This window comes from Coturnix japonica, chromosome 12, assembly GCF_001577835.2.
Source record: "Coturnix japonica isolate 7356 chromosome 12, Coturnix japonica 2.1, whole genome shotgun sequence".
Taxonomy (NCBI): Eukaryota; Metazoa; Chordata; class Aves; order Galliformes; family Phasianidae; genus Coturnix; species Coturnix japonica.
In genome coordinates, this window is record NC_029527.1 from 6,736,182 (window position 1) to 6,764,012 (window position 27,831).

The 27,831-nt window shown below is 61.5% G+C and overlaps 1 protein-coding gene across 5 annotated transcripts; it reads left to right on the top strand.

The window, feature by feature from the left end:
- Positions 1-1,796: 1,796 nt before the first annotated feature.
- On the top strand, positions 1,797-26,000 carry COL7A1 (collagen type VII alpha 1 chain). 5 transcript variants are annotated; one of them, XM_015875070.1, is made up of 118 exons: positions 1,797-1,930; positions 2,774-2,855; positions 3,064-3,244; positions 3,329-3,488; positions 3,569-3,662; positions 3,765-3,923; positions 4,013-4,176; positions 4,249-4,378; positions 4,458-4,577; positions 4,798-4,947; positions 5,037-5,153; positions 5,226-5,375; positions 5,484-5,612; positions 5,705-5,851; positions 5,941-6,066; positions 6,137-6,280; positions 6,363-6,488; positions 6,562-6,708; positions 6,785-6,913; positions 6,980-7,126; positions 7,233-7,355; positions 7,438-7,584; positions 7,660-7,796; positions 7,873-7,999; positions 8,077-8,220; positions 8,332-8,492; positions 8,589-8,630; positions 8,757-8,783; positions 8,895-8,939; positions 9,120-9,212; positions 9,336-9,407; positions 9,701-9,736; positions 9,808-9,861; positions 10,009-10,077; positions 10,168-10,281; positions 10,553-10,579; positions 10,678-10,731; positions 10,811-10,873; positions 10,962-11,021; positions 11,101-11,136; positions 11,267-11,311; positions 11,489-11,524; positions 11,672-11,716; positions 11,812-11,847; positions 11,917-11,952; positions 12,041-12,073; positions 12,245-12,316; positions 12,426-12,485; positions 12,571-12,606; positions 12,712-12,792; positions 12,911-12,946; positions 13,016-13,060; positions 13,158-13,229; positions 13,350-13,394; positions 13,484-13,510; positions 13,582-13,623; positions 13,709-13,789; positions 13,864-13,899; positions 13,978-14,013; positions 14,090-14,170; positions 14,294-14,329; positions 14,517-14,588; positions 14,728-14,772; positions 14,950-14,985; positions 15,079-15,114; positions 15,203-15,307; positions 15,401-15,436; positions 15,557-15,592; positions 15,743-15,781; positions 15,884-15,919; positions 16,037-16,168; positions 16,355-16,564; positions 16,646-16,681; positions 16,795-16,839; positions 17,009-17,080; positions 17,242-17,286; positions 17,543-17,605; positions 17,917-17,961; positions 18,084-18,119; positions 18,433-18,468; positions 18,652-18,696; positions 18,911-18,943; positions 19,052-19,114; positions 19,200-19,235; positions 19,343-19,423; positions 19,510-19,578; positions 19,669-19,704; positions 19,784-19,825; positions 19,922-19,966; positions 20,071-20,115; positions 20,192-20,227; positions 20,308-20,367; positions 20,459-20,584; positions 20,673-20,744; positions 20,888-20,923; positions 21,162-21,221; positions 21,314-21,358; positions 21,435-21,470; positions 21,553-21,588; positions 21,666-21,722; positions 21,865-21,936; positions 22,138-22,209; positions 22,295-22,330; positions 22,411-22,491; positions 22,567-22,620; positions 22,752-22,805; positions 22,882-22,944; positions 23,038-23,100; positions 23,250-23,366; positions 23,565-23,642; positions 23,714-23,767; positions 23,926-23,974; positions 24,055-24,102; positions 24,282-24,371; positions 24,588-24,683; positions 24,815-24,934; positions 25,018-25,197; positions 25,276-26,000. In XM_015875070.1, exons 2-118 carry the CDS (start codon positions 2,783-2,785, stop codon positions 25,311-25,313), a joined length of 8,826 nt encoding a protein of 2,941 aa, XP_015730556.1. In that variant the 5' UTR covers positions 1,797-1,930; positions 2,774-2,782; the 3' UTR covers positions 25,314-26,000. The 5 variants fall into 5 exon arrangements, with proteins under 5 accessions (XP_015730556.1, XP_015730555.1, XP_032303166.1 ...); XM_015875069.1 differs by lacking the exon at positions 18,084-18,119 and adding an exon at positions 18,231-18,266; XM_032447275.1 differs by having other exon boundaries at positions 7,236-7,355.
- The last annotated feature ends 1,831 nt before the right edge of the window (positions 26,001-27,831 follow it).

Genomic DNA, 27,831 nt, shown 5'->3' on the forward strand with positions numbered 1-27,831 from the left:
GCAGAGCAGGGAGAGGCTCAGCAGGGTGAGGGACTGGCAGGGTGAGGGGCTGGGGCTAAGAGTAGGGTTAGAATTAGGGTTTGCATGCTTTGATCGATGCCATCGGGAGGACCACGTGCTCCCCTGGGGCCAGCCCAGCCAGGAGATGGGGAACCCCAGGTACAGGCTGCAGGAACCAGCACTGGCTGCCAGCCCTCCAGGGTTGGGAAAGGGTAGGCAGCAGCTTTGAGGATGTTCCATTGAGATTGGGGTGGCTGTGGCTGCAGGGCATAAGCCTGGAGCTGCAGGGACAAAGGGTGGATGAAGGAGTAGAAGGAGGGTTTAGGTTGAAGCTTGGGGTTGAGGGAATGCCTGCAGTGGGGTTCTCTGGTTGGAGATAGGGCTGCCTCTCCCCCCACAGCGTGACTCACGCACACCTGGTGCTCTCCCTCCGCAGGCACAGATTCCTTCCCCAGTCCTGGTATGCGGGGGAGCCAGGAAGAACCAGCAGTCCCTCGTGCTGCAGAGGGAGGATTGCAGCTTTTAGGGTTCCCTGCACAGAGATGCTGCTGGGCCCAGGGCGATGGCAGAGCATCAGTGTGCCCAGCTCTGCCCGTGCACCAGTGACCCTGAGCTGCTCTGCCAGCGCCGGGCCCAGGGCCAGCGGCAGAACCCTTGGCAGACCCCTCCACTCTCTGATTAATGAAGCCCCTGCCTAATTGGGACAGGCCGTCTTGCCTTCATTAAGCGAGCTGTGATGGGAGGAGGGTTTGTGGATGGCCCTGACCTGGGGTGAGGCCCACGGCCATGGGGCAGTTGGAGGACACCTGTGGCCATGGTGACCTTTGAAGCAGATTTAGGGGCCCCACAAGGGTTGGCTGCAGAGAGGATTGGGATGATCTGCTCACGTTGCCTGTAAGAGCAGTGGGGCACCTCCACTCCTCCCCTGCTCAGAACAGCGGGTGTATGGGAAAGCTGCCTGCAGCTGCCCTGAGCATCCCTGCTTGTTGGCAGGTGACACTGCCCCAGCCCCTAGAGGTGAGGTGACCCCTCACCAACCCCCTGGAGCCCACGGGAAGATGCCCCTGGAACCATGCTGGCACCGGGAGAGGAGCCCCCAGGCTGCTGTCCTCACATGGGGCCAGCAGGGCACAGCTGCACAGGGTGCTGGGAAACAGGGAGCTGGCATGGGACATGCTGGTGCCCATCAGCATGGGTCAGCCCAGTGGGAACAAGCAGTGGCTGAAGGATGGGGCACACTGATGGACCACACATGGCCCTGCCGTAGGTGGGAGGCAATGCTGGGGCAGTGCCGGGGCCCCAGGTGTCCCCCAGCTCACCACCTCGCTGAGCATCCTCTCCTGCAGTCATCCCAGCGGCACTTCTCTGTCTCTGGGACACTTCTCAGTCGCTGCATCCTCCGCTCTCGGCACCAAGAGGCGGTGCCCAGGACAGGAGCGATCCCACAGCCGCCGCCCCCCGCCCCATGGGGGCGCAGGAACCATCCGAGCATCAGCCGGGATGGAGACACTGTTAGGAAAAGACTGCCGGGCTCAGGGGGCCCTTTTGGTTCCTCTCTGAGGCCTCTTTTGGAACTCGCGTAGAAACCCCCCCCCCCCCGAGGGTCTGAACCGGTCCCGGTCCCGGCGTGGAGGGCTCTTCTCTCTCATTCCCGGGACATTTTGGGATGAAAAGCGGGAAAAAACGCACCTTCCTGCCTTGATCCCGCCCTCCCAAGGGAGCGGGTGGGAAAAGCCCTTTGGGGTGGGGAATAGCGGGGGGGGGGAGGCGGGACAGGGCGGGAGCCGCGGCACTACCCCCCCGGCGGCGGCACCGCCGAGCTCCGGGCCGCCCTGATTAAAGGGGCGGGAGCGCCGGGGGCCGCCTGGGCACGGCACGGCTCGGCACGGCTCGGCACGGCTCGGCTCGGGGCGGCCCCACGCGGGACGAGGTGGGTGGCGAAGCCGCGAGCTCCGGGAGCGGCCCCCCCTTCCCCCGTGCTCTCAGTCCGGGTGGGGGACAGCGGAGGGAGTCGGGGAGGTGGGGGGGGGTTTCCCACGCCTTTGCGCTCGGGCATCCGTGGGTCACCGGCTTCGCTTTGGACTCGGCCGGGCCGTGCTGGGGCTGGCACACGGGGCGGGCGAGGTGCTGTGCCCGGGCACGGGGCCGGATCCCCCCCGCAGCTCCGCAACCGAGTGCGGGAAGCGGCGCCGTGCGGGTACTCGTGGGAAGCTGCTGCCCTCCCCGTCCCCACGGGATCGTGCCCTTCCTGGAGACCTCGCTTGTGCCACCCCACTGCATGTAGGGCAGGAGTGCTGGGGTGAGTGTAGGGCGGGCACGAGGAGGCAGCAGTACAGGTTTGTGGGGTCACAGCCGGCACGCAGGTTGGCAGGCTCCTGTACTGCCCTACTGTCCTGAGCTCTAGGCATCAGTGGGGTCACAGCTGGGCTGGGTGCGATGGGGAGGGATGGAGTGGAGTTGGGTGCTGGGCATGTGGCTCTTGTGCTGGGACTTTCCACCTAGCTCTGCTTTCTCAGACCCAGTGCAGTACTCTGGACACAGCCTGGGGCAGGGAACCCGAATTGACGGGTACTGCTGCTGTGCCATGCCCAGCCATGCCCACATCCTGCAGTGGGCAGCTCTGCAGGTTATCCGTGTTTACTTTTTCGATGTGATGTTATGGCATTTCACTCCTTTTTATTGCTTCTGCCCAATGCATCCATCACCACCGTGCCCAGAGGTATGGGGCTGGCACAGGGTGGTGGCTGTAGCATCTTCTCCTGCTGTCCTGCAGGGCCCCACCATGAGTGGGAGGCTCCTACTCCTCGCCCTGCTCCTGGCCCCCCAGGCTGCTGCCGTGCAGAAGAGGAGCCAAGGTGAGTGCTGAGTACTGGGTACCACTATAGGGCCTGCAGCAGGGTGAGAGGGGCTCTGCTGCTCCTCCTTGCTGCAGCACCCTAAACTTCAGCTTGAGGAGCCCTATGGGAGTGGGCACTGATGTGACGTGAGCTCAAGAAGGGACAGATCTGGGGGTCCACAGGGCACAGGGGGCTGATGTGGGTACCAACCAGTGCTGTCCCATAGTGGTGTGCGAGAATGTGCTGGAGGCCGACATCGCCTTCCTGGTGGACGGATCATCCAGCATTGGCAGGAACAACTTCCGTGCCATCCGCACCTTCGTGGAGGACCTGGTGTCACCCTTCGTGCACGTGGTGGGCGAGAAGGCAGTGCGCTTCGCCGTGGTGCAGTACAGCGACGATCCACGGTGAACCCCGGGGATGGGGCATGTGGGGCTGCGGGACCGTGGGGCTGGGAGGTTACGTGTCCTCATGTGTCCTCATGTCCCCAGGGTGGAGTTTGGCTTCTCCCAGCACACCAATGGCACAGGCATTCAGAGGGCCATCCAGCAGCTGAGCTATAAGGGTGGCAACACACGGACCGGTGCTGGGTTGCGCTACGTCTCTGACAACTTCTTTGGTCCCACGCAGATGCGGCCCGGGGTCCCAAAGGTATGGGGGTGGGGAGTGGCATTTGGGACATCCCAGAGGGATGCGGTGGGTCCATGGGGCTGAGGCTCATGGCTCTGCAGATCTGCATCCTCATCACGGATGGCAAGTCCCAGGATGATGCTGAGCAGCCGGCGCTGAGGCTGAAGAGCCTGGGCATCAAGGTCTTCGCTGTGGGTGAGCAGATCCCGGGTGTGCCCATTGGTATCCGTACCCCTGAGTGATGGGCTCCCCCTGGAGCTGGGCTCTGCCCTCACCCACCGTTCCTGTCCCCTTCAGGGATCAAGAATGCCGACCGCAAGGAGCTGATCCGTGTGGCCTCGCTGCCTACCGACTCCTTCTTCTTCTATGTGGGTGACTTCAAGCTGCTGGGGACACTGGTGCCACTGATGACACGCAGGGTGTGCACAAGCTCAGGGGGAACGCTACGCACCCCTGGTAGGAGAGCTTCAAAAGAGGGCATGGGAGCTGCCTTAATGCCTTCTCCTCATGCACCCCAGAGCTGACAGCCCCATGTCCCTCCACAGATGGACCAGGTCATGCTGGTCCCTCCAACCTGGAGGTCCTGGAGCACGGCCCCAATGTGCTGCGCATCCGCTGGAGCCCGGCCAGTGGCCCCGTCACAGGCTATAGGGTGCAGCATGTCCCACTGACGGGGCTGGGGCAGCCACTGGCGGCTGAGAGGCAGGAGGTGAGTGCTGCCCTCTGCCCGCTCAGAGTGCCTGGTGCCCACCAGCATCAGGGTGACACTGCTCCCACCCAGGTGAGCTTGGGTCCGCGGGAGACAAGCACTGTGCTGCGGGGGCTGCGCGCAGGGACGGAGTACCTGGTGACTGTCGTTGCTCAGTACGCCAACAGCGTCAGCGAGTCGGTGTCTGTGCGGGCGCGTACCCGTGAGTACCTGGTGGGGATGGGGGATACAGGTAGGTGCTGGCTGCGCGTGGCTCACACTTGTCCCCCTGCTGTCCCCAGAGAGCCGTGGCGGTGTGCAGCAATTCCATGTGGCCGAGGCTGGGCCGACCTTCCTGAGGCTGGCCTGGCAGCCCGGCCCCGAGCCACCCCAGGGCTACATCCTCAGCTACACCACGCCAGGTAAGGGGACATGACGTGCCCCACAGGCACCTCTTTGGGGTAGCTGTGTATGCTGCAGCACCTGGCGGCCCCTCCCCATCCCTGGGCGCTGCCCTGGCCCCCGTCCCAGCCTCACCCCGTGCTCCCCACCCCTGGCACCGCCTGGCATCCCCAGGGCAGGGAGCTGTACACACCCCTTCCCTGCCATACACCTGCCCGCACCCCTCCGTGTCCCCCCCAGGAATGCCCCAGGGCGAGGAGAGGAACCTGGGGGCTGGTACGCTGTCGGCCACTCTCAGCAACCTGCGCCCCAACACTGAGTATGTGGTGACACTGCGGGCACGCTATGCACAGCAGCCTGCAGCCACCGCCACCCTTACTGCACGGACACGTAAGCACCACGCAGCTGTCCCCGCATGGGGGTATCACCATGGGGGTACAAGGAGATGAGATGGCACAGCCTATGGGTCCCTTTTGCAGAGGCAAGCACGGAGCAGACGCTGCGGACCAACATCCTGAGCCCCACGTCCATCCAGGTGCTCTGGACTGCCATCCATGAGGCCCGTGGCTATCGCCTGGAGTGGAAAAGAGCCACAGGTGGGCTCACAGCACCTGGTCCCTGACATGGTATGGGGTCAACAGCCCATGCTTACATTGCCATTCCCACAGGGCTGGAGCCCCCCAGGACGGTGTCTCTGCCCAGCAGTGCCAGCACCTACCAGCTGACAGGGCTGCAGCCGGGCACTGAGTACCGCATCACCCTGTACACGCTGTATGAAGGCGGGGAGGTGGCCACCCCCGTCACCACCTTCCAGACAGGTGAGCCCAGACCAAGACATCGTGCATGGCATCACTATAACAGAGCCATGGGACCTCCAGCTCGCTGGTCCAAACTTGGGAGAAAGTTACATTGGTGCCACCCTGCAGGTGTGGAGGTGCCAGTGGGCACAGTGTCGGATCTCCGTCTCATTGAGGATTTGGGCAGGAGGGTGCGGCTGGGCTGGACCGCTGTCCCCGGAGCCACTGAGTACAAAGTGACAGTGCGCAACACCCAGGGTGAGCCGGCGGGATGGGATGGAGCCATGGTGCCATCATCGCTTGGCATCCCCTGTGGCACTGAGGGCCCCGTGGCACAATGCTCCCTGTAGATGGCACTGAGAGGATAAGGCGCGTGCCAGGCACACAGACAGCGCTGGAGCTGGGTGACCTGCGGGAAGGCGTCACCTACCTGGTGCGTGTCTCAGCCCTTGTGGGCAGCCGGGAGGGCAGTGCTGCTGCACTCAGCATCCATGTCAGTAAGTGCACGTGGTAATACCCAGCCCTGCATTGCGGTGGTCACTTGGGATGTCTCCATGCTGATGTCCCGATGCCATCGGACATGCAGAGTTCCCGGCAGTGGGCAGTGTCTCAGAGATGCGGGTGACGGAGGCCGGCCCCAACCAGCTGAGGGTCACATGGAGGGGGTTGCCAGGTGCCGGGGGGTACCGGCTGACATGGAGGGACAGCGATGGTGAGTGCAGGGCTTGGAGGTGATGCGGTGGTGCCATGGGAGCTCTCCCCATCTCGGCTGTCTCTCCCAGGTCAGGAGCAGTCCCGCTTCCTCCCTGCCAACCCAACTGCCTTCACCATTGAGGGGCTGCGAGCTGGCACTGTCTATGCCATTGGTGTCACAGCCATCATTGATGGCCGTGAGGGTCCCCCGGTCACCACCATGGGGAGGACAGGTGAGGTGTGCCCTTGCCTGCTGCTGTCAGCTGGTGCCAGCTGCCTTGACAGCAGGTGACAGTGGTTCTCCCTGTGTCACAGCAGCTGAGCAGGTGGGGACAGTATCCCGGCTGGAGGTGCAGTCATCCAGGAGCAATGTTGCCCGTGTCACCTGGGTTGGTGTGCCAGGAGCCACAGCATACCGTGTGGTGTGGAGCCGTCGGGATGGTACCGTAGGATGGGAGCAGGGGTGGGGATGGCAATGATGGTCGCACGAGGGCTGATGTGTGGCTCTTGGCAGGGGGCTCGGAGAGGAGCCAGCATGTTCCAGGCCACATCAGCTCCTTTGACATCCCTGACCTGGAAGGAGGAGTCTCCTACACTGTGAAGGTCACAGCACTCATAGGCAACCGTGAAGGCAACCCTGTGTCCATCATTGTCACCACCCGTGAGTACAGGGTTAGGAAACGGCACACAGGCGTGGTGGGCACCTGTGTCCTAACATCTGCCCATAACCCCCACAGCGGAGATGGCCCCAGTGCTCCCTGTTAGCAACTTCCAGGTGACAGAGGCCTCGGAGCATCGCCTGCGCCTCGCATGGGTGCCAGTGTCTGGCAGCAGCGGGTACCGCCTGGTCTGGCGCCCAGCTGAGGGTGAGTGTGCCCAAGCCGTGTATCCCCATGCCAAACCCTGGCCACTCACCTCTCTGTCCCCACCAGGTGGCCCTCAGCGCAGCCAGCAGCTTCCAGCCACTGCCAGCTCCTACGACCTGGGAGGGCTGGAGCCAGGACGGCGTTACCATATCAGCATCACCAGCGTGGTGGGCAACCGGGAGAGCGCGCCAGTCACCATCACCACTGCCACCGGTAAGGGATGTGTGGTGCTGCAAGGAGGTTGGGATGGAGGAGAGTGATGAGTGTGGGAGTGGGATGGGAACTGCCCCATGGGCTGGAGCACCCTATTTCCTCTCAGCAGCCTCTCCAAGCCATGCCACCAGCCTGCGAGTGACAGAGGTGCAGAGAGACTCTGTGACACTCTCCTGGACCCCTGTCCCTGGTGCTTCTGAATACGTCCTGTCCTGGAGTCCCCCTGCAGGTGAGGCGGGTACATGTCCCTGAGTGGGGGGCAGCAATCCCCAGGGGTCTCACTGTCCCTATCGCCCTGACTATGGGTGCAGTGGGTGGTGAGGCGCGGCGCGTGGTGCCGGGCACTGCCAGCTCCCTACAGGTCCCTGGGCTGCGCCTGGGCCAGCGCTACACCTTCACCATCCGCCCGCTTCTGGGGAGCACACCTGGTGCTGAGAGCTCCGTCAGCGAGCGGCCAGGTATACAGGTTGGGATGGGTGTTGGAGGGGGTGGGGTGCTGATGTCTCTGCTCCACCTTGCCCCTTCCCTCACAGTCTGCAGGGACGCCCGAGGGGACATTGTCTTCCTGGTGCATGGCACACGTGACAGCGCTTCTGGTGCTGACACTGTCCGCACGCTCCTCTCCAACACTGTCACTGCCATGGGCCACCTGGGCCCTGATGGCACCCAGGTATGAGGCTTGCATGGTACCAGGGGGCTTGGGACAGGGGGATGACAGTGCCAACATCTGTTCCTTTCCCTCACAGGTGGGCCTGGCCACATACAGCTATCGCAGCCTGCCCTGGTTGCTCCTCAACCGCTCCAGCGAGCTGCCCGCTGTGCTGGAGCAAATCCGCACCATGCGCTACGAGGAGCCCAGCGGCAATGCCATTGGTGAGGAGATGTGCTGGGGCTGGGCCAGGAGCCAGTGGGACCTTGCTGACCCCCCCATCCTCTTGTCCTCTCTCCAGGGGCAGCCATCACCTTTGCTAGGACCTACCTGCTGAGCCCTGGTGCGGGACGGAGACGTGGTGTGCCAGCAGTGCTGGTGGTACTGGCCGACGGCCCCTCTGGGGATGATGCCATCACTGCTGCTAGGGATGCCAAGGCAGCAGGTGAGTTTGGACAAGGGTCCCTGTGGTATGGGGTCCTCATGGGATGAAGTCCCCGTGGGATGAGGTCCCCTTGGGCGCTCCAGCAAGATGCTGAAGATGCTATTGGTGCAGGGGTCCAAGTGCTGGCAGTGGGCTTGGAGGGGGCAGACCAGGAGCAGCTCCGGCGCATGGTCAGTGGTGAGGACCCACGCTTTGTCTTCCGCAACCGTGGTGCCCTGTCAGAGCTGGAGGGAGAGCTCACTGATGACCTCTGCACCATCATCTCCACCCGGGTGAGAGACTGGGGGCTGCCCGGGGCTGGGGAGCAGACCCCATAGAGCCAAGGTCTTTCTCTTCCACACTCACATTTCCTCCTCTTGTCTCACCAGCCAGAGCCGGAGCCAAAGCCCTGCACTGTGCAGTGCCCCAAGGTGAGTATTCCTGGGCCATGGGGGCTCAGTGTGAGTTGCCCACCTTGCCCACAGTGTGGGACTGAGCTGGAGGCAGCTGCTGCAGAGGAGTGCAGCCTCTCAGCTCTTCTCTCCATCCCGTTGCAGGGAGAGAAGGGGGACCCTGGCATGGCAGTAAGTGTTTGGGATCCCCTACAGCTGTGGGTTAGGGCAGGGCTGTGTTCCCCCCAAACCCAACTTGCAGCAGTCCTTGGTGAATGCTGATGGCTGTCTTTGCCTCTGCAGGGGCCGCAGGGGCGAGTGGGGCAGCCGGGCCCCCCTGGAGAACCGGTAAAGTCCTGATGGGTATCGTGGGGGGAGATGGGGAACAATGCTACAGCCCCTGTGTCCCCTTGTCCTGCTGCGTGGGTGCTGGGGAAGGGATCCATACAGCCCTCACCACAGTGGTGGATGGAGGAAGAGTCCCTTAGCCACTGCCTGTCACCAAGTCTGTCCTCTTTGCTGTCCCAGGGCCGCCATGGATTGCCTGGCCCTCCAGGACCTGTAGGACCACGAGGGCCACCGGGAGAGAGTGTTGAGCAGCCGGGCAAGAAGGGGGACAGGGTGAGTGCCCCCTGTATCTGCGCATCTTGGAGTCCCAGGCACAAGGACTTCCTCCCAACCATAGCAGGAGAGGGGGGACGTGGGAGGAGTCTGACCCTGCTGTGATGCTCCTCTCTCCTGCAGGGCTACCCTGGAGCTGATGGGCGGCCGGGGCTTCCTGGCCCCCCTGGGAACCCTGGGTCCCCTGGCCAGCCGGTGAGTGTGGATGTACCCATGGGTTTGCTGGTGCTGATCAAGCCTCAACCAATGGGCTCTATCCATCCATCAGCCTCTCCTGCCTGCTCCCTAAGTTATCTTCCTACCCCTTCCCTGTGCTGGGGCTCTGTCTTATTGGTGGGATCATTGCTGTATTCATGCCATCCCATCCCAATGCATACCATCCCATCTCAACCTGTGCCATGCCATGCCATGCCATGCCATGTCATCCCATCCCTGCTCCCCTGACTGGCAGAGACAATACTTTCACCTCTTGTTCTGCTGTTTTCCAGGGCAACCAGGGCATTCCTGGCCCCCGAGGGGATCCTGTGAGTATGGCCGCCCTCCTCCCAAGCCCCATGCCCCCAAGGGCATCCTTCTCACTCTCATTCATTTCCAGGGACCGCGGGGAACAACAGGGCATCCTGGCTTGAAGGGGGAAAAGGGCGAGCCGGTAAGTGATGGGCAGAGGGCTACAGGGGGACATCTTATCTCTTCTGCCTCCTAAGCTTGGCACTGGGGAGAGACATGGCAGGGAGCACGGTGGCACTGATTTTCTTTTTTTGTTGTTGTTTTTTAATTGCTTTTCCCTCTCATTCAGGGAGAGCCCAGAGTGATCGTGGATGGAGGACAGGGGTTGCCAGGACGGAAAGGGGAGCCTGGCACACCGGTATTGATGGGGCTGTGCATGCTGGGAGTGTCCACCAGTACTCCTTGCCCGTGCTGCATCCCATGCTCATAGAGCATCTCCTTCCTCCAGGGTAGCCCTGGTTCCCCTGGCAACCCTGGTCCACGAGGTCCCTTCGGTGACCCAGGTCCTCCAGGTCCCCTTGGGCCAATGGGGCCACCAGGACCTCCAGGAGACTCTGTGAAGGTATGTCCCAGCTGGCACTGTGTGGGGATGGAGGGACAGCCGGCACCTTGAAGCTGCTTCCCATGCAGAGCTCCTGGTCCTGCATGGCTGTATTCATTGTCTGTGACCCCCATATCATCCATCCTTATCATGAGCATAGCACGTGCCCTGACACTGCTGCTGATGTGCTCTGCCCATCATTACTCCCATCATTTGAAGGCAAGGTGGGGGGGGGGGAGTGGTCAAGAACAGAGCCCATCCCCACCCTTACCTGTCCTCTTTTACCTTGCAGGGGGAGAAGGGTGATCGAGGGGAGAGGGTAAGTGACCATGTTTGCCCGGTACTTCTGCCTACCAGGGCACTGGAAAGGGCTGAGCTATGGGGCTGCCATGCAGGAGCTCAGCCCTCTTTCCATAGGGACCCCCTGGACTGGTCGATGGGACAGTGCCTCAAGGGGAGCCAGGCCCCCCGGTGAGTGCTGAGCTCGGGGGGGAGCAGGGCTGTGAGTCCCCCCAGGGGCTGAGCTGTGCCCCTTGCCAATCTCTTCCAGGGTCCACCTGGGGAGCCCGGCCCACGGGGACTTGCTGGTACTCCTGGACCCAAGGGTGAGAAGGTAAGAGGGAGCCAGGGCACCCCTGGATCTGCGATGGGGACAGATAGTCCCATCTCATGGGCACACTGCTGGCTTCTTCACCTTGCAGGGTGATGGTGAGGAGGGATTCCCAGGGCCACCTGGACGCCCAGGGGACCCTGGAGACCGGGTGAGTGTCATGGACAAGGCAGGGTGGGCAGAGCATTAACCCTGATTGGGAGGTGACGACTCTCTGCCCTCCTCTGCAGGGCCCACGGGGACCTCCAGGGGAGCAAGGCAGGAAGGTGAGTGTTGAGAGGATGCTCTCATGATGCACCCCAATCCCCCATCTCCTCCGTGGGGAGAAAAGGGATGTGGGTGCTGTGCTACTCCCTATGCCAGCACCCAACACTGTCTGTCTTCTTCCTGCACCAGGGAGAGCGTGGGGCACCAGGAGAGCTGGGAGAGATGGGCCAGAAGGTGAGGTGGTGTTGATGTGTGGTTGGACACTTTGATGGCCTCTGTGGGCCCTGTGTTCCACATGGCATTGTGCCCCTGGGAGGCTGCCAGGGGTCTTGAGTGGGACCAGGGGCTCACCATGGGGTCCTGGCGGTGGGAGGGCAGCTGCCTGAGTTGTTCCTCTGCTTCACTCTGCAGGGAGACCGTGGTGCGCCTGGCCCTGAGGGTGAGAAGGTAGGTGGGCACCAATGGCCATGGTCATGCCCTTCGTAGGGGCACCTTCCTCTTCCTCTTCCTCTTCCTCTTCCTCTTCCTCTTCCTCTTCCTCTTCCTCTTCCTCTTCCTCTTCCTCTTCCTCTTCCTCTTCCTCTCCTCCTCCAGGGTGAGACAGGAGCTCCGGGACGACCAGGACCATCAGGCAGAGAGGTGAGTGTGGGTACCCAGAGCACTGTGGGGTGGCTGTGACACAAGTACTTGTCCCCAGGCACTGCCAACCACTGAGTATCCTCTCTCTGTACCAGGGAGTACCGGGACCAGCCGGGCCACGGGGCGAGAAGGTGAGGGAGAAGCAGGACCTGGGGCTGGGTTTGTGAGGAGGGGATGGCACTGACTCTGTGTGTCCCCAGGGTGACGTGGGAGCACCCGGTGAACCTGGCAAGCCGGTAAGTGCTGCTGCGTGGCAGCCCAACCCATTCCTGGCACAAGGAGTGGTGGCTGCACCCAGCGCTGTCCTTGCTGCTTTGTCCCCAGGCTCCCAGCGTGACCAGTATCAGAGGAGAGAAGGTAACCTTGTCCCTGACTTTTGGTAGTGTCCCCAAGGCACAGCTGGGATGGTGGCATGGCACAGCAGTGCTGGATGCTGGCACTGTGGGGATGCCCATGCTGATCCTCAGCTGCAGCATGGGGATGGGGAATTGGGGAGTGGGGCTAATGGTGCCATTTCATCTGCTCCAGGGTGACAGAGGATTTCCAGGACCAGAGGGGCCTCCTGGACCCAAGGGCAATGTAGGAGAGAGGGGTGCCCCTGTGAGTACCTCGGGCTGGGCAGGTGCTGGAGCACACAGCCCATCTGGGATCTCCTTGCAGTGCCCTGGTGCTGGTCCCACTGTTCCAAGCTGCTTCCCTTTGTCTTTAGGGTGTCCCTGGCCTGAGTATCCCAGGACCAGCTGGTCCCAAAGGCGAGCAAGGCGAGAGGGTGAGTGCACATAAATGCATGGAGCTGGGCACTGATCTCATGCCCAGGTCCCCATTAACACACACTGTCCTTCTGCACCTCCCAGGGCATCACTGGCCTCACTGGCAGGAGCGGCCCCAAGGTAATGGCATTGCAGGAGACTTCACTCCTTTGTCCATCTGTCCATCCTTCATGGGCTACTGAGCTCTTCTCCCCCTGGTCTCCCCCCTGACTCTTTCCCCACCAGGGTGATGCAGGGGAGCCAGGTGAGAAAGGTGAGCCAGGCAGAGTGGGTGCACCAGGACAACCAGGGCAGCGTGGCAAGGAGGTAGTGTGCGGCCAGGGACAGCAGGAGATGCTATAGGGATGCTGAGGCCCCAAGAAATGGGGAACAGCACAGAGGGATGCTGGTGACTTGTTCTCTTTTCCCCTGACCTGTGCTATAGGGTGAGCGTGGAGAGAAGGGTGATGAAGGCACCCCGGTAAGTAGGAATCCTTTGGAGCACTGTCCCCCTGCTGCCCCCAGCCCACTCATCCCATCTATCCCTCAGGGTGAAGCAGGTGTGCCTGGCAAACCTGGAGACAGGGGCCCACGGGTAAGTTCTGGTCTGGTGAGGACCCTGGGCCAGGGGAGACCCTGGTGTTCTTGAGTGGCCCAAGGGTAACACACACCTCCCCATGCCACCCAACTAGGGGCTGCCTGGGTACCGCGGCCCCCCTGGAGAGAAGGGCGACCTTGGAGACCCAGGTCCTGAAGGCAGAAATGTGAGTGCCACCGCATGAGTGCCTGTGGGTACCCCCTTACCCCATGGGTACCCCCTCACCCCATGGGTAACCTCATCCCCCGTGTACCCCATCCCCCTTCTCACCCACCCCTCTCCACAGGGCATTCCTGGAGCACCTGGCACCAAGGGTGACCGTGGGGAGCCGGTGAGTGTCACCCACTCAGGAGCCAGCTCTGCACCCCCTTCCCAACACACACCAGGTCCCATTAATGCATTTGCTCTCTTTTCTTTCAGGGCCCCCCTGGACCCCCAGGACGAGCTGTAAGCTGTACCCTCCCCCTTCCCTGCCAGCAGGTTTGTGCCCGCTTTGATGTCCCCTCTCTGCTGCACAGGTGGATGTGGGGCTTGGAGGAGCAGGAGAGAAGGGTGAGAAGGTAAGAGCCGAGAGGTGATGATGTGATGCTTTTCTGTGGGACTGCAGCATTGCAGTGCCTCTGACCACTGTGCCATCCCTACCAGGGGGATGCCGGGGATCCAGGCGAGGACGGAGCAAAGGGGGCCAAGGGCGAGAGTGGCCCCCCCGGACTGCCAGGAGTGAGGGTAGGTGTGGGGTGACCTGGAGAGCCATGGTGGGCCCTGGGGTTGTGCCCACCATTGTCATGTATCTCTTGCAGGGCATTGAAGGCCCCCGTGGCCCCCCCGGCATGCGGGTGAGTGCCCCTTCTCCTTTTCCCATGCTCAGCCCCACTTGGGGATGGAACAGTGCTTACTCCACTCTCTTCCTGTAGGGTGACCCTGGGGACCGAGGCTTGCCTGGAGAGAAGGTAAGGGGGATGGAGGCTGCCCACCACCCCCTGTCCCTTAGTGCAGCCCCAGCCCTCATGCACTGCTCTGTTTCAGGGGGAGCGTGGCCCACCGGGGCTAGATGGCCGCAATGGGCTGGAGGGAAAACCTGGCCCCCCAGGACCTGCTGGGCTGAGGGTGAGTGATCTGGAGTGGCACTGGAAATGGGAACAGGGGATGAAGGTGGTGGTGGGGCAGAGTTGTCCCACTGCATGTCTGCTGGAGATGCTCATGGGATGCTCACCTGCTCTTCACCTATAGGGGGACCCAGGGAAGCAGGGGGACCCTGGCCGAGATGTGAGTATCTCCTGGGAGCATGGGTGTGTGTTCTTTTCCTGCTGGGGTCATGACACTCCTGCTTCATGCCCCTTGGTCACTGCCCCCCATGCCGTGCCATGCCACCATGCCCGGCTGAGCTCTCACCTCCCATAGCAGAGGCTGTGTCCTGCTGCTGCCCTGTGCCTCCCCACTTCTCTCCCTGCAGGGGCTGCCTGGACTGCGGGGGGAGCAGGGACCGCCTGGCACAGTAGGACCACTGGGACCACCTGGTATCCCTGTGAGTAACAGCCCCATGTGCTATGGAGACATCCTGCATTGTGCCTTGGTCCCAGCTCTTCTGGGGGACATCTGTAGGAGCTGGGACCCCATGACTGCCCATGCTGGGGACTCCTCTCACTGCCTCTCCTTCCTCCTAGGGAAAACCCGGTGATGATGGCAAACCTGGTCTAAATGGCAAGAATGTGAGTAGAGCATGGGATTTGGCTTTGGGGAGCTCCTGGGGACACTGAGGGCTGGCAGCCCCAAATTGACACAGAGGCGAGGGAGGCATGTGGCACAGGGTCCCTGTGCCCTGGGGACTGACCCTGTCCTACCCACTACTCGTGCTGTGGGTGCTGGTTCATAACGTCCATCCCCAGGGAGAAGATGGGACGCCAGGAGAAGATGGGAGGAAGGTGAGGAGCGGAGCCCTATACGGTCCCCATTGGTGTCACCTCTCGAACTGGGGACAGCATCATACTGAGGTTTTTGTTTCTCCTCCATGTTAGGGAGACAAGGGTGATGCTGGAGCCCCCGGCAGAGATGTGAGTAGCCCTGTGCAGTGGGTTGTCCCCAGTGGGGACAGGCTGGGACAGCACCTGGTCATTGAGTGTGACACCACTCTCTTGGCAGGGCCACAGCGGTGCCAAGGGCGAGCAGGGGGACAGAGGCATGCCAGGCCTTCCTGGCCCCCCTGGTGTTCCCGGTGTCCCAGGGCAGGTTGGCCCCCCAGGCCAGGTTTGTTGTCCCTAAGCCCTAACTGCCCCGTGGTTCCCTTGAGGCATTGCCCCATGTCCATGGGTGCCATTGTGTCCTGTCTGTACCTTCCAGGGCTCACCCGGCCTCCGTGGGATCACCGGACCGAAGGTAAGTGTCCTCCAGTCTGGAGGTCTGTGGAGTATCCATGCCAGAGGGAGTGAGTCCTTCAGGGATCCTATGGCTGGGCATCCTGGTCCTGCTCCCCCTGACTGCATTGCTGTATTTCAGGGAGACCCAGGGGAGCCAGGGCCACGAGGGGAGCCGGTGAGTACCCAGCACTGAGCACTGTGGGAGAAGCACGGCCTCTCCCAGGCAGTGTCCTGTAGCGTTCACTCTGAAACCTACTGAGCACAGCAGCAGCACTGCTCACCTCACCCACGGCACATCCCGTTCCCTCTTGCTCTGCAAACTTAGGGGCGGCCTGGAGTCAGCGGAGAGCCTGGGACTGCAGTGGTGAGTTCCCCACTGGGCTGGGACATCAGCCCTGGAGGACCCCAGAGCCCCAGTGGAAGAAGCAACACAATAGGCTTCCTTTTTCATGTCCTTTTATTGTAGAACATCGAACGTAGCCTGGAAGCCCTTGGCATCAAGGTATGGGGTGGACGTGGGGATGGGGCCAGGTGCTGGTGAGAGACCAGAGGGGCATGGGTTGGGGCACTGGGTCTGGAGTGCGTGACTGCTAATCACTGCCTCTTTCCTCCCTTCCAGATCTCATCTCTGAAGGAGCTGACGGGTGCCTATGATGGGAGCTCGGACTCCTTTCTGCCCGTGTCCGAACGGCTGCGGGGGCAGAAGGGCAGCCGGGGGGAACCAGGGGAGAGGGGTCCCCCAGGCCGGGAGGTGAGCACTGTGGTGCTCCAGGGGGGGCACTGCTCTGCTCAGACTCATTGCCACCTTCCCCCTGCCCAGCTGGTTCTGAGACCTGAGCCCTTCTGAAGCCCCCCCAGCCCTGGGATGCATCATGGGGGCTCACAGCTCCCTGCATCTTGGGGTGCCCACCCCACATCCTGGTATGCTTTTTTGCAGGGTTCTTTGGGATTCCCTGGTGAGCGAGGACCCAAAGGTGACAAAGGGGACCAAGGTGCCCCTGGTCCTCAGGGCCCTGCAGGACGGGCTGTGGGTGAGCGGGGCCTGGAGGGGCCACCAGGGCAGCCGGGGGAGCCAGGCAAGCCGGGCATCCCAGGGGTGCCAGGCCGGGCTGGAGAGCTGGGGGAGGCTGGGCGTCCTGGTGAGAAGGTGAGTGTGGGGCTGTGGGTGGGCGGACATGGCTTCCAGGCTTGGGGAGCTCCATGAGCCCCCTCACTTTCTTTTCTGCAGGGTGACCGGGGTGAGAAGGGTGACCGGGGTGAGCAGGTGAGCTGTAATGGGAGTGCAGTCCCCTCTGTCCCTCTGCTCTCCATAAGACTTGGATATGCCCCATGGGCTGAACATTTTGGGGATGCTCCATCTGTTTTCCTTTTCACCAGGGCAGAGATGGCTTGCCAGGCCCCCCAGGACCCCCAGGGCCCAAGGTAGGTGGTGGATGCTGCTGGGGACTGTCCCCAGGAGGTGCCAGCAGATGCCTCCAGGGATGGGTGTTTGTGTCTCGTCCCTTGGCATGGGGGCTCGGGAAGGGTTGTGCCACTGGGGGACCTCTTTGGGGTCCCCTGGATGCCAACCCTGACCACACTGTGCCCACAGGCAGATGCAATGGAGGGCAGCCTGATGGGCTTCCCAGGCGAGCGTGGTCCCCCCGGACTTAAGGGAGTGAAGGTGCGTGTCCAGGAGAAAGAAGGGCAGAGATGGAGCCAGAATCTGAGTTCTTTACAGAAGGACAATGTGATAACTGCCAGCTGCAATGAGATGGGAGAGTGGGTGGGCAACCCAAACTGCAGCAGGTGGGTCTGATGGTGTCTCCATCCTCTTCCCTTCAGGGTGAGCCTGGTGCCGAGGGCGAGCGAGGACCCAAAGGAGATAAGGTCTGAGTGTAGTAAGTCTCATGTGGCTCCTCTGCTTCTCTGTTCCTCACACTCCCTTTCTGGGCTCAGCATCGGTCTCTGCTCTCCCCTCTTCATGTTCTGCCAACAGGGTGACCCCACAGAATGAAGCCCTGGGCAGGGGCACAGCTGGGGACATCCCTCTCTGGGTGCAAGCGGGATGTGAGGGCATGTGGAGGACAGGGACATCCCTGCCTGCAGCACAGGTCCTACAACTCTGCACCTCTCCCCACATCAGGGTGAAGGCGGGTCACGGGGCGAGAGAGGAGAGCCTGGCGAGAAGGGCAGGGATGGCTCTCCAGTGAGTATGGCACCAAATCTCCATTCTTATCCCTCCATCATCCTTGTCATCTCCATCCCCACCACATCCTGCATTGTCCTTGTGGTTTCCACCTCTCTATCATGTTTTCCACCACCCCAGTGATCTCCATCTGCATCTTGTTCTCCATCACCCCCATAGACTCCATCTCCATCATCACGTTCTCCATCCCCATTATGGTCTCCATCCTCATCACAATCAACATCAACCCACCCCATTGTCTCCATCTCAATCACTGCCCTTGTTATCCCCATCTCCATCCTCATCACCACTATTGTCTCTACCATCTCCAGGGCCTCCCAGGAGAGAGGGGTCTGGCTGGCCCTGAGGGGAAGCCGGTGAGTGTGGCTGCAGGGGGCTGAGGGCTGGGAGGGGTGGGCAGATCCCATGGTTGCACAGCAGTCACCACCAGCCCCATTGGAACATTCATATGTTGTTTGCATCCTTCCCTCCTACACAGGGTCCACAGGGCTTTAGAGGGCCCCCTGGTCCCTCAGTAAGTACCCCCGGGTGGGTACTGCATGGTGACACTGTGTTCATCCCCAAGGGAGCTTTAGGGGCAGGCAGGGCTGCTTGGACGTGGTGTCTGTAATGTGCTTCTTTGCAGGGCTTGCCAGGTTTCCCCGGTGTGCTGGGCCGCCCGGTAGGTGTCTGTCCCCAGCATGTCCCTGCCTGGCTCCTGCTCGGTGTGTGCTAGGCATGGTGCATCCTGTTGGGAGCTGGCCAGGCTCATCTCTGCATGGCATGGGTGCTTCCCAGAACCACTGTGCACCAGGGGCATCCTGACCACATCTCTCCCTCCTTTCCAGGGCAATCAGGGAGAGCCAGGGCCACCAGGACCTCCGGTAAGGAGACCCTTGTGTCACATGCAGGGCACTTCCCTGCAAAGGGGACTTGGGGCAGGTGTCCCCGCAATGAGTGGGAGTGATAGTCATGGGATGGCACTGTCCTGGTACCTTCTCCCACCCTATAGGGCTGTGCCACCAGCGGACACTGCTCTGAATGTAATGTCCCCTTGTCCCCTGCAGGGTGCTGCTGGCCCACCAGGGAGCCAGGGTCCAACTGGGATGAAGGTATGTCATTGCCATTGTCATTATCACCTTCATCATCTCCATGTTTGGTCTGGTGCAGGAGAGTGATGTCATGCCTGCATTGGGGGCTGCAGGGAGAACTTGGGGTCTGGCCCCTCCTAGAGGCACTCAGGGCTCAGGATACATGGGGATACAGCTGTGATGGTGGTGGCAGGGAAATGGAGCAGCAGCACTGACATGGGTTCTGTCCCCACAGGGTGATCCAGGGGAACCTGGTGCCAGCATCCGGGTGAGCCTCCCCAAAACCAACCCCTGCCTGGGGACAGCTGAGCTACCGCTGCCTCAGAGAGATGTGCCAGTATGGCATCTCCTCCCTGATCCCGCTGTTACCTTTCAGGGATTGCCTGGTCCCCAGGGCAGCATAGGGCTGCCTGGCCCTCCAGGACCGCCCGGTCTGGTGGTAGGTGCTCCCAGCACACTCCTCAGGAGCAGCCCTTCCCACTGCCTCAGCTGTGGGTTGATTTCTGGTTTTGTGTCCATCACAGGGCCCACCGGGTGCCCCTGGGCTGCCAGGACAAGTGGTAAGCACATGCTCTACAGAGCTGCCCTCAGCCCTGGGGTATCCCAACCCCATGGCTGCCTGGCTGTAGGATTTGCTTAGCCTCAGCTCTGCTCTCACACTCTGCAGGGGGAGAGTGGCAAGCCAGGTGTGCCTGGGCGGGATGGTGTGCCAGGGAAGGACGGTGAACCAGGGATGCCTGGGAAGTTGGTATGACATCCAGTGCCATCACACTGTGGCTGGGGGCTCAGCACAGGCTGCAGAGCTGGGGCTGAGGGCTGTGTGCTTTGTGCCAGGGCATGCCAGGACCATCAGGCCCTACTGGCCCCAAAGGAGAGCAAGGGGATGCGGGAGTGCCGGGGCAGGTGAGTGCTTCCTTGCAGCTTCCCCTGCTCACCAGGACTAGCAGGTGACCACAGCCCCACTGATTGCTGTTTCTCTCCCCTTTGCCCCAGGGCATCGTTGGCCCTCCTGGTGCCAAGGGCGAGAAGGTAAGGAGTGGGGTGTGCATTTAGGGGGGACCCTCCCCATAGCAGGCAAAGGTCAGTGTCTGACCCCATATTGCTGCAGGGTGAGCCAGCGCTGCTGGAGGGCGTGCTGCTGGGTGAACCGGTGAGTTGGTGCCTATAACCCCATCCCTGTGTCTCCCTGGGCTGAGGCAGACTTCAACACTGCTCTCCCATCCCCAACACTGCTCTCACTCTCTAGGGCTCCAAAGGTGCCCGAGGTTTGCCCGGCCCCAAGGGAGAGAAGGTGAGGAGGGTGCCATGGGAGTACCATGCTCTCTTGGGTTCTAGCTGTCCCCACTTTCCCCACCTGACACCCACACCTGCTCTTTGCTTCTGTCCTCCTACCAGGGGGAGCCTGGAGGAGCTGGGGAGCCTGGAGACCCCGGTGAAGATGTGAGTAGAGGATGTGGAGGAGAGCTGATGGGATCACATCCTTACCCTGTGTCCTGATGGCTCTGTGTGTTTGCAGGGAGCCAAAGGATCATCTGGAGTCAAGGGGGAAAAGGTGAGAATCCCCATCTCAAGTGCTCAGCCAGCCCTGTGCTCCCAGGGGTGACTGTCCCCATGCTCTCTGACACCACACAGGGTGCTCCAGGTGTAGGTGTGCGGGGACCACCAGGACAGGATGGGCCTCCAGGCTTGAAGGTATGCCCTGCCTTATCCCTGGCCCTATGTCCCCTCCTCTTCCATCTGAGGAGGCTGTTTCCCTGGGCTGTCTTTTTCCCCATTGCTGCAGGGTGACATCGGTTTGCCAGGACCTCCAGGACCCCCAGGCTTAGCGGGCATCGCTGGGGCACCAGGACAGCCAGGTCTGAGAGGGGACAGTGGGCAGCCTGGCCCACCTGGAGCCCCTGGAGAGAGGGTAATGGCAGTGGGCTTGGGCAGCACTAGTGAGGGCTCAGCAGCCCCATTCCCTGCCCTGACCTCTGACACTGCTGTCCCCCCACCAGGGTGTGATTGGCTTCCCTGGGAGAGATGGTGCTGCAGGACCACCCGGACCCCAAGGTCCCCCAGGGCCAGCAGTGAGTATGGGGCTGCAGCATTCCCAGCGTGGGTGCAGGTTCCCTCCCTGGTCCTGTGCTGGCTCAGGGGGGAGATGGGGTCACCAGCCAGAGCACCTGGCACAGCCCTCCCATGGTTCACTCACCCCTCTCCTTTCTTTTAGGGCATACAAGGGGCCTCGGGGCTGAAGGGTGACAAGGTAGGACTGGGGGCAGCCCTATGGCACAGGGATGAGGGGCTGATTCTCTCGTGGGGTGCTGCTGCTCCCCTTTGGCTGATGCCGAGCTCACTCTGGGTGATGGCATCTAGCAGCCTGTTCTGTGCATGTGGGGCAATGCAGGGGGCATGGGATGTGCCCTGGCATGGAGGGGGGATGCATCTGGGGTCATGGGAGCTGCTGCTGCTGAGGGGAACAAACTCTTGTGTTCCCCCCACAGGGTGACCCAGGAGCTGGGCTGCCAGGAGCCAGAGGTGAACGTGGAGACCCAGGACCACGGGTACGTAGCACCACACCACCTGGGCACTCCCGTGTCTCCACCATGATGGTACCCCCCAGACCCACCCCTCACACCTCCCCTCCTGTTTGCAGGGTGAAGATGGGCGCCCAGGGCTGGCAGGCGACCGTGGGCCAATGGTAAGTACCACTCAGCTCACCACACTCCCAGCTGAGCCCTCCGTCCCCCCAACCATCATCCTCCTTTATCCAACAGGGCTTGCCTGGGAACCGAGGGGAGCGTGGGGACAAGGTAAGGAACCTCTTTTGGGGCTGGGGAGCCAGGGAGGGGAGTGCTCCCACCCTTGTGACATCTCACCATGCCCTCCTTGCAGGGAGACATCGGGGCCGTGGGGCCCAAAGGAGACAAGGTGAGACCTCAGGGCTGGGGCAGGGAGCAGCAGTGCTGTTCCTCCCCAGCTCACACCCACCTCTCTCCTGCATGCAGGGCGATACCGTTGTGGTGGAGGGGCCTGCTGGGGCAAGAGGCAGCAAGGGGGAGCCGGTAAGAGCTGGGGGTCTGCTGAGGGATCCTGCCTGAGGGGGCACATCCACCCCATGGACCCCCATGTACCTGCCCAGGTAGGAGATCTCTCCTCCACACCCCAATGACCCCTGATACCACCCTTCTGTTCTCCCCTCTGCAGGGAGATCGTGGCCTAAAGGGCACTGAAGGGGACAAAGGGGACAAGGGGGAGCAGGGAATGCCCGGAGAGAAGGTATGGGGCGGGAGGGCAGGGCTGGGGAGTGGGGAGCTCGTGGTTGGCAGTGGCTAGAGGGACCAAAGAGCATGACAGCATCCTTGTGCTCCATGTGAATCCATGCCTCGGGCTCAGTGCTGGGCATCCTGGCAGCGTGTGGCCCTGCATTGGCCAAAGCTCTTCCTCCTGCCCAGTGCTGATCTGGGGCTGTGCTTGCAGGGTACAAGGGGTGAACCAGGTGAGAAGGGCTCCGCAGGCTTCCCTGGGGCACGCGGCCCTGGTGGGCAGAAGGTAAGGAGTTGGGCACCCTATTCCACTGTGGGGTCCCTTGCTGCCCAGCAGCCCTGACCCCCGTCTTTGCTGTTGCCTTTACCAGGGAGAAGTTGGTTTGCCAGGGGAGCCTGGAGAGCCGGTGAGGAGCTGCGTCTCTGTAGCACTGCCATCCCACTGTAGGGCAGGAGTGGTCCTCATCATTCTGTGTGCTTCCTGCAGGGTCTGCCTGGTCGGGATGGCATTGCTGGAGCACGAGGAGAGAAGGGGGACATGGGGCCGCTGGGCTTGCGTGGCCCCAAGGTGGGTCATTCCCTGTGCTCCGTGGCCAGGACAAGTTCTGACTTTATGTGGCTCTGACTCCCTTTATCCCTGCAGGGTGAGCGGGGCATGAAAGGTGCCTGTGGCCTCGATGGAGACAAGGGTGAGAAGGTGAGAGGATTACCATTCTGCAGCCAGGACCTCAGCCCTGCAATGTGTTCACACAGACCCTGGTCACAGGGTCAACCCTTGCTCCTGGGGGAGCTACAGGGCTGAGGACTGACCTTGCTTTGCTCCTGCAGGGAGAGCCGGGACTGCCGGGGCGCTCGGGGCTGCCAGGAAGGAAAGGAGAGCCGGTAAGCACCATGCCAGGACTGTGCTACAAGGAGGACATGAAACCAGGGGCTCACAGTTGTCTGCTTCAATCCCTAGGGAGAACTGGGATTGTCGGGAGCACCTGGCATCCCTGGGAAGGAGGGACTCATGGGACCCAAGGTAGGGCAGTGGGAGGCTGTGCTGAGACCTCAGGAATGGCCCCTCAGGGCTGCTCCCAAAGAGCTCCTGCTGCCTGTGCCTTCCTCTCTACAGGGTGACCGTGGCTTCGATGGGCAGCAGGGAGCCAAAGGAGACCAGGGAGAGAAGGGAGACCGGGTGAGCTGTGGGAAGAGGCAGCATTGGTTACACTGCATTGCTTTTACTGGGATCAAGCCTTGTCCAAAGGGCTCTGAAGCTCCCAAAAGTGTCTACTCTGGGCTGTAGGTATGTGGACGTCTCCATCCTGACCCTCTGCTCCATTACAGGGTGCACCAGGCATGATCGGTAACCCCGGCCCCCGGGGCAGTGATGGTGCTCCCGGCCCCCCTGGTCCCCCAGGCAGTGTTGGGCCACGAGGTCCCGAGGGCATGCAGGGCCAGAAGGTGAGTCTCTGTTGCCCAAGAGGCCAAGGATTGGTGGCACAATGAGCTGTGTCCTGGACCTATACCTCTCCCACCAGCCCAGTAGCTTTGGGGACCTCCCTGTGTCACCCTGCTCAGGGAGGGTTAGGAGCAGGGGTTTGGGACCCCTGTACTGGGGCTGGGCTGGATCCAGATGGGATGTGACCATGTTCTTTGCAGGGGGAGAGAGGCCCCCCCGGGCAGGCAGTGATGGGGGCCCGTGGTGTGCCTGGTATCCCCGGAGAACGAGGAGAGCAGGTGGGTAAGCCCAGCCCTGCCCAGAACAGACCCAGTGGTACAGCTCCCAGCCCTGCTCTGTTTGTCCTTAGGGCAGTCCTGGTGCTGAGGGACTCCGTGGGGAGAAGGGGGATCCGGGCATGACGGTAAGGGGCTGTCAGTATGGGACCAGCAGGTGGGAAGGGGCACTGCATCCATCCCACTGCAGCTGATGGAGCGTAGCACACCTCCAGACTCTGCTCTGAGCCTTGGGAAAGCTTTTTCCTATCTCTAATTGTGCATTATTTGCTCCACCACTGGGCAGGAGGAGGAGATCCGCGCCTTTGTCAGGCAGGAGATGAGCCAGTATTGTGGTGAGCACCTCACAGCCACCCTGGGTTTGAGGGCTGCCCCATACAGCCCCTCACTCACCCCCATCCCATCTCTCCTGCAGCATGTGGAGGGCAGCTCCCACGGCGCTTGGATTCCCGTGAGCACTCAGGTTGTGTTTCTGTTCTTCTCCCCACACCCTTGCCCGGTTTAGAATTTAGAGTAGGTTCATAGAATATCCCAGGTTGGAATGGACCCAAAAAGATCATTGTGTCCTGCTGGGATGTGGGTTGCAGTGATGGGTGGGATGGGGTGCGGGGTCCTGGCACAACTGGGTGCTTTGTCTCCAAGGAGGATGGGGGACTCGGCCCAGGAGCATCCTTAAGTCTGCCCATGGAGGAGGGAGAAGCGTCCGCCAGGAGAATGAGCACAGCCAAACAGGTGATGGAGAGTGTGGAGCTGCAGCCAGGTGCACTGGAGCACTGCCTCCATGAGCCTGGCAGTGCCACCTCCCTGTCAGGAGTTGCACTGTGCTTCCCAGGGCACTTCTGAGCTTCCAGGGAATGGGGCATCCCCAGGAACCCCTCCCTAGGCAGTTCTGGGCTGTTCTGCACCTGCACGGGGGTTTCCCATGTCTGTGCTGTCCTTCCCTCCCAGATCACTTCCCCCATTACCCACCCACCGAGCCATTCCCAGATCTCAATGCTCACGTCGTCCCCGTGCTTAAAGTGTCGCATGCGGAGGAGGAGGAGGGTGAGTGCTGTCCCTGTGTGGTTTGTTCCTTTTATCCCCTCTCTGTGTGTTGCAAGCCCTGTGCTCACAGGTACCCACATGGCCATGGGATAGCTCAGCAGTGCTGCACTCATGGCCAGTGTTGTCTGCAGGGCAGGACAGGCGTGTTGTCGTTGACACCAATGACCTGGAGTACGAGAGCGTGTACGGGGAGGAGGAGGACTATGACACAGCTCTGGATGCAGACAGCTCGGAGCAGCTCGCAGAGGATGGTGAGCTCCCTGTGCCCCATGGGGCACCAGGCATGGCACAGAAGATCCCTCAGTGATCTCACTGTTGTGCTATGTCCCTGCAGCTGAGCCCTGCACCCAGCCCCTGGAGGAGGGGGGCTGCCAGCGGTACACGCTACGCTGGTATTACAACCAAAGAGCCGCCGAGTGCCGGCCCTTCGTCTACAGCGGCTGCCAGGGCAATCTCAACCGCTTCAGCAGCCAGGAGGAGTGTGAGCTCCACTGCAGGCAGCGCATGGGGACAGGTGGGAACAGCAGGGCTATCAGCTCCAGCAGCATCACACCTGGTGCTGTGCTTGGTGCCACCTCGCCTCCCCCCGCAGGTGCTGGCAGTGGGGAAGGACGGCAGCCGGAGGCGTAGCGTGGTGATCCCTGCAGGAACATGGTGCTATTTCTGATGTCTCTTCTTGTTGCTCATGGGTTTTTCCCTTTACATCGGTTCTATTTCCCGTTAAAGGTGAAATTTCTATCAAATGGGAACACAACCTCCCCATATGCCTTTTATCTGCTTTCCAAACCAGAGCTCTCTTGGGGGTGTTGGTTTAATTTTTAACTTATTTGCTGCCAATGGGACAGCTCTTGGCCCCATGTTCCTTCTTTGGCCACCCAGAGCTGAGAGTGGGCACAGTTGGGCCCCTTCCCCAAACCCAACACCTCAAATCCCCAAGGCTGTGTGCTGCCCTCATCTCCCTGTTGGGCTCCCAACATGCAACCACACAACCTGCTCCATTTGAATGAATTTCACCTTCACCCCACCTGGGACCTGGTTCCCTTTTTGGGGTGCGATGGTTTGGCAGAGAACTGCAGGAGGGATGGAGGCATTCTCCATGTGCCACCCTCCAGCTCATATCTCTGCCTGGAAACTGGGACCCACCAGGGAGACCCTGAGGATGGTGCTATGTTAGAGGCAGTTCCTGCTCATCAGGAAGGTGACGCTGGCTCCTCCGCAGCCTAGATGCACTGCTGCTCTGTGTATATCTGTATACAGCGAATGTATATGTGTACCAATGCAGGGGTGGGACATGGTATTAAAGATGTACTCATGGAAGGATGTTGTGCCTCTCTGTATGCTACAGGGTCCGAGGCAACACAGCCAACCTGACCCCTTGTCTCTGGCTCCTGCCTGCAGTGCCCGCTGGCTGCCCTCCTGCCCTGATGCCCCCTATCCCTGTGCCCTGTCCCTGTGCCTTGCTGACGCACATGTGCCTACAACCCACAGGCACGTGGGGCTGTGGTACAGCGTGAATCAGTGCCCCGGTCTAATTTTGGCCACTATGCCATGCTGGGGGCTGAGTTCCTGTCCTGTCTCCAGAAGGAAGAACAGAGTCCCATTTATTTCCTCTCTCTCCACCACCCCACAAGCACAAGCACTCCAGCCCACAGCAGAGCCTATGAGCAGGCTCGGTTCTATAGAGCAGCAGTTGGTTGGATGTCCAATGTGAGATAATTATGCTGAGTTCCCGAAATCCCCTCCAAATTCAGCTCCATGAGCTATGAGGGGGCAAACACCCACCCGCATCCCGGGGTGATTTCATCTGTGATGAGGCAAAACGTGTTAATAGTGGCCCTGCTGCACGCTGCCGGGGGGGCGGGAGGTGGAGCTGGGGCAGGATAAGAGTCAGGGCTCAGCCCCAAGCAGGGCAAACCCCATCTGCCACCCCTACACCGTGAGAGCAGCGGGGGACGAGGACTGCAGGAAATGGTGAGGCTGCATCCCTGAGTGGTGCTTTAGGGGGATTTACCTGGGAAACGGGTCGCAGGGGTTGGATGCTTTCTGCCATCACTCACCACCCAGTTTCCAACTCATCCAGCTGCCTCTGGCTGCCTGCTCCGGTGCTTTCCAAAGGGTTTCACCCAGGAGGTGGGATGCGGGATGAGGATGCTGGCTGCATTCCACTGCTTCCCTCTGGCTTTTTGCAGCCAGTCCAAGAGCAGCGCAGGGTCCCGCAGAGGAGGATGCTGAAGATGCCGTGCACGTGGCTGCATCATGCTCTTGTCACCCCTCTGCTTATTTTAGGTGAACTGTCCCATCCGAGAGGGCAGCTTTTGCCCCACAGAACTGATGGGGGGCAGCTTGGAAGCAGGCAGTGGTGGCACGAGTCCCAGTCCCACGTCACACACTCCTGACCAAAGGGCAGCTGTGGGGCTGGGAGCGGCTGCGGGAGGAGACGCTGTGTTGTCCCCATGCTGCCATCACCCCATCACCACCCCATCCCTGCGCTGCCACCACCCCGTCCCCTTGTTGTGAATGGGACAGGGGGCACCAGGTGGGGGGGTGATGCTGAGTGCTGTGCTCTTTTCTTGCAGGCTGTGCTGCTGCCCTTCCTGCTGCTGCCATGGAGCATGGTGCAGGGGCTGAACCTCCAGCACGGCCCTGCTCTACCCGGTGCCCCCTGGCATGAAGGTGGCTGGGACAATGAGGGCAGTAGCGGGGTCATGCTGGGGCTCCCTGGGGCAAGACGTGGACACGGCTCTAGGGATGGCTCTCAGTTGGATGGAACCACGCAGCTGCTGCTGGAGGACTCAGTGAGAGAAGCATGGCCCTGGCTGCCAAACCCTGACACCAACAGAGCTGCTGCGGTAAAGAGCAGCAAGGCAAGAAAGGTGTCCCTGTCCCTTGATGTCCCCACACACATCCTGAGGATCCTGCTGGACTTGGCCCGGGAGAAGGAGCTGCAAGCCAGGGCAGCTGCCAACGCTGAGCTGATGGCACGAATTGGGTGAAGGAAGTGACCACAACACAGCCATGGCCAAAGGACTCTGTGGGGCCAAGGGGGGATACGTAGGGCTGCTGGCAGCTGCTCCCTGCACCCAGCTGTGCAGGATTTAGCCCCGGACAAACTGATGCTTGGGGTGTGCTGTATAAACGGTGCACACAC

What these genes read in the sequence shown, in the direction of transcription:
- COL7A1 (XM_015875070.1), top strand. Translation starts at nt 2,783, where the DNA reads ATGAGTGGGAGGCTCCTACTCCTCGCCCTGCTCCTGGCCCCCCAGGCT. An exon ending in CAGGACCATCAGGCAGAGAG is followed by an intron (nt 11,717 to 11,811) that starts GTGAGTGTGGGT and finishes TCTCTGTACCAG; the next exon opens with GGAGTACCGGGACCAGCCGG. An exon ending in GGGGTCCCCCAGGCCGGGAG is followed by an intron (nt 16,169 to 16,354) that starts GTGAGCACTGTG and finishes GCTTTTTTGCAG; the next exon opens with GGTTCTTTGGGATTCCCTGG.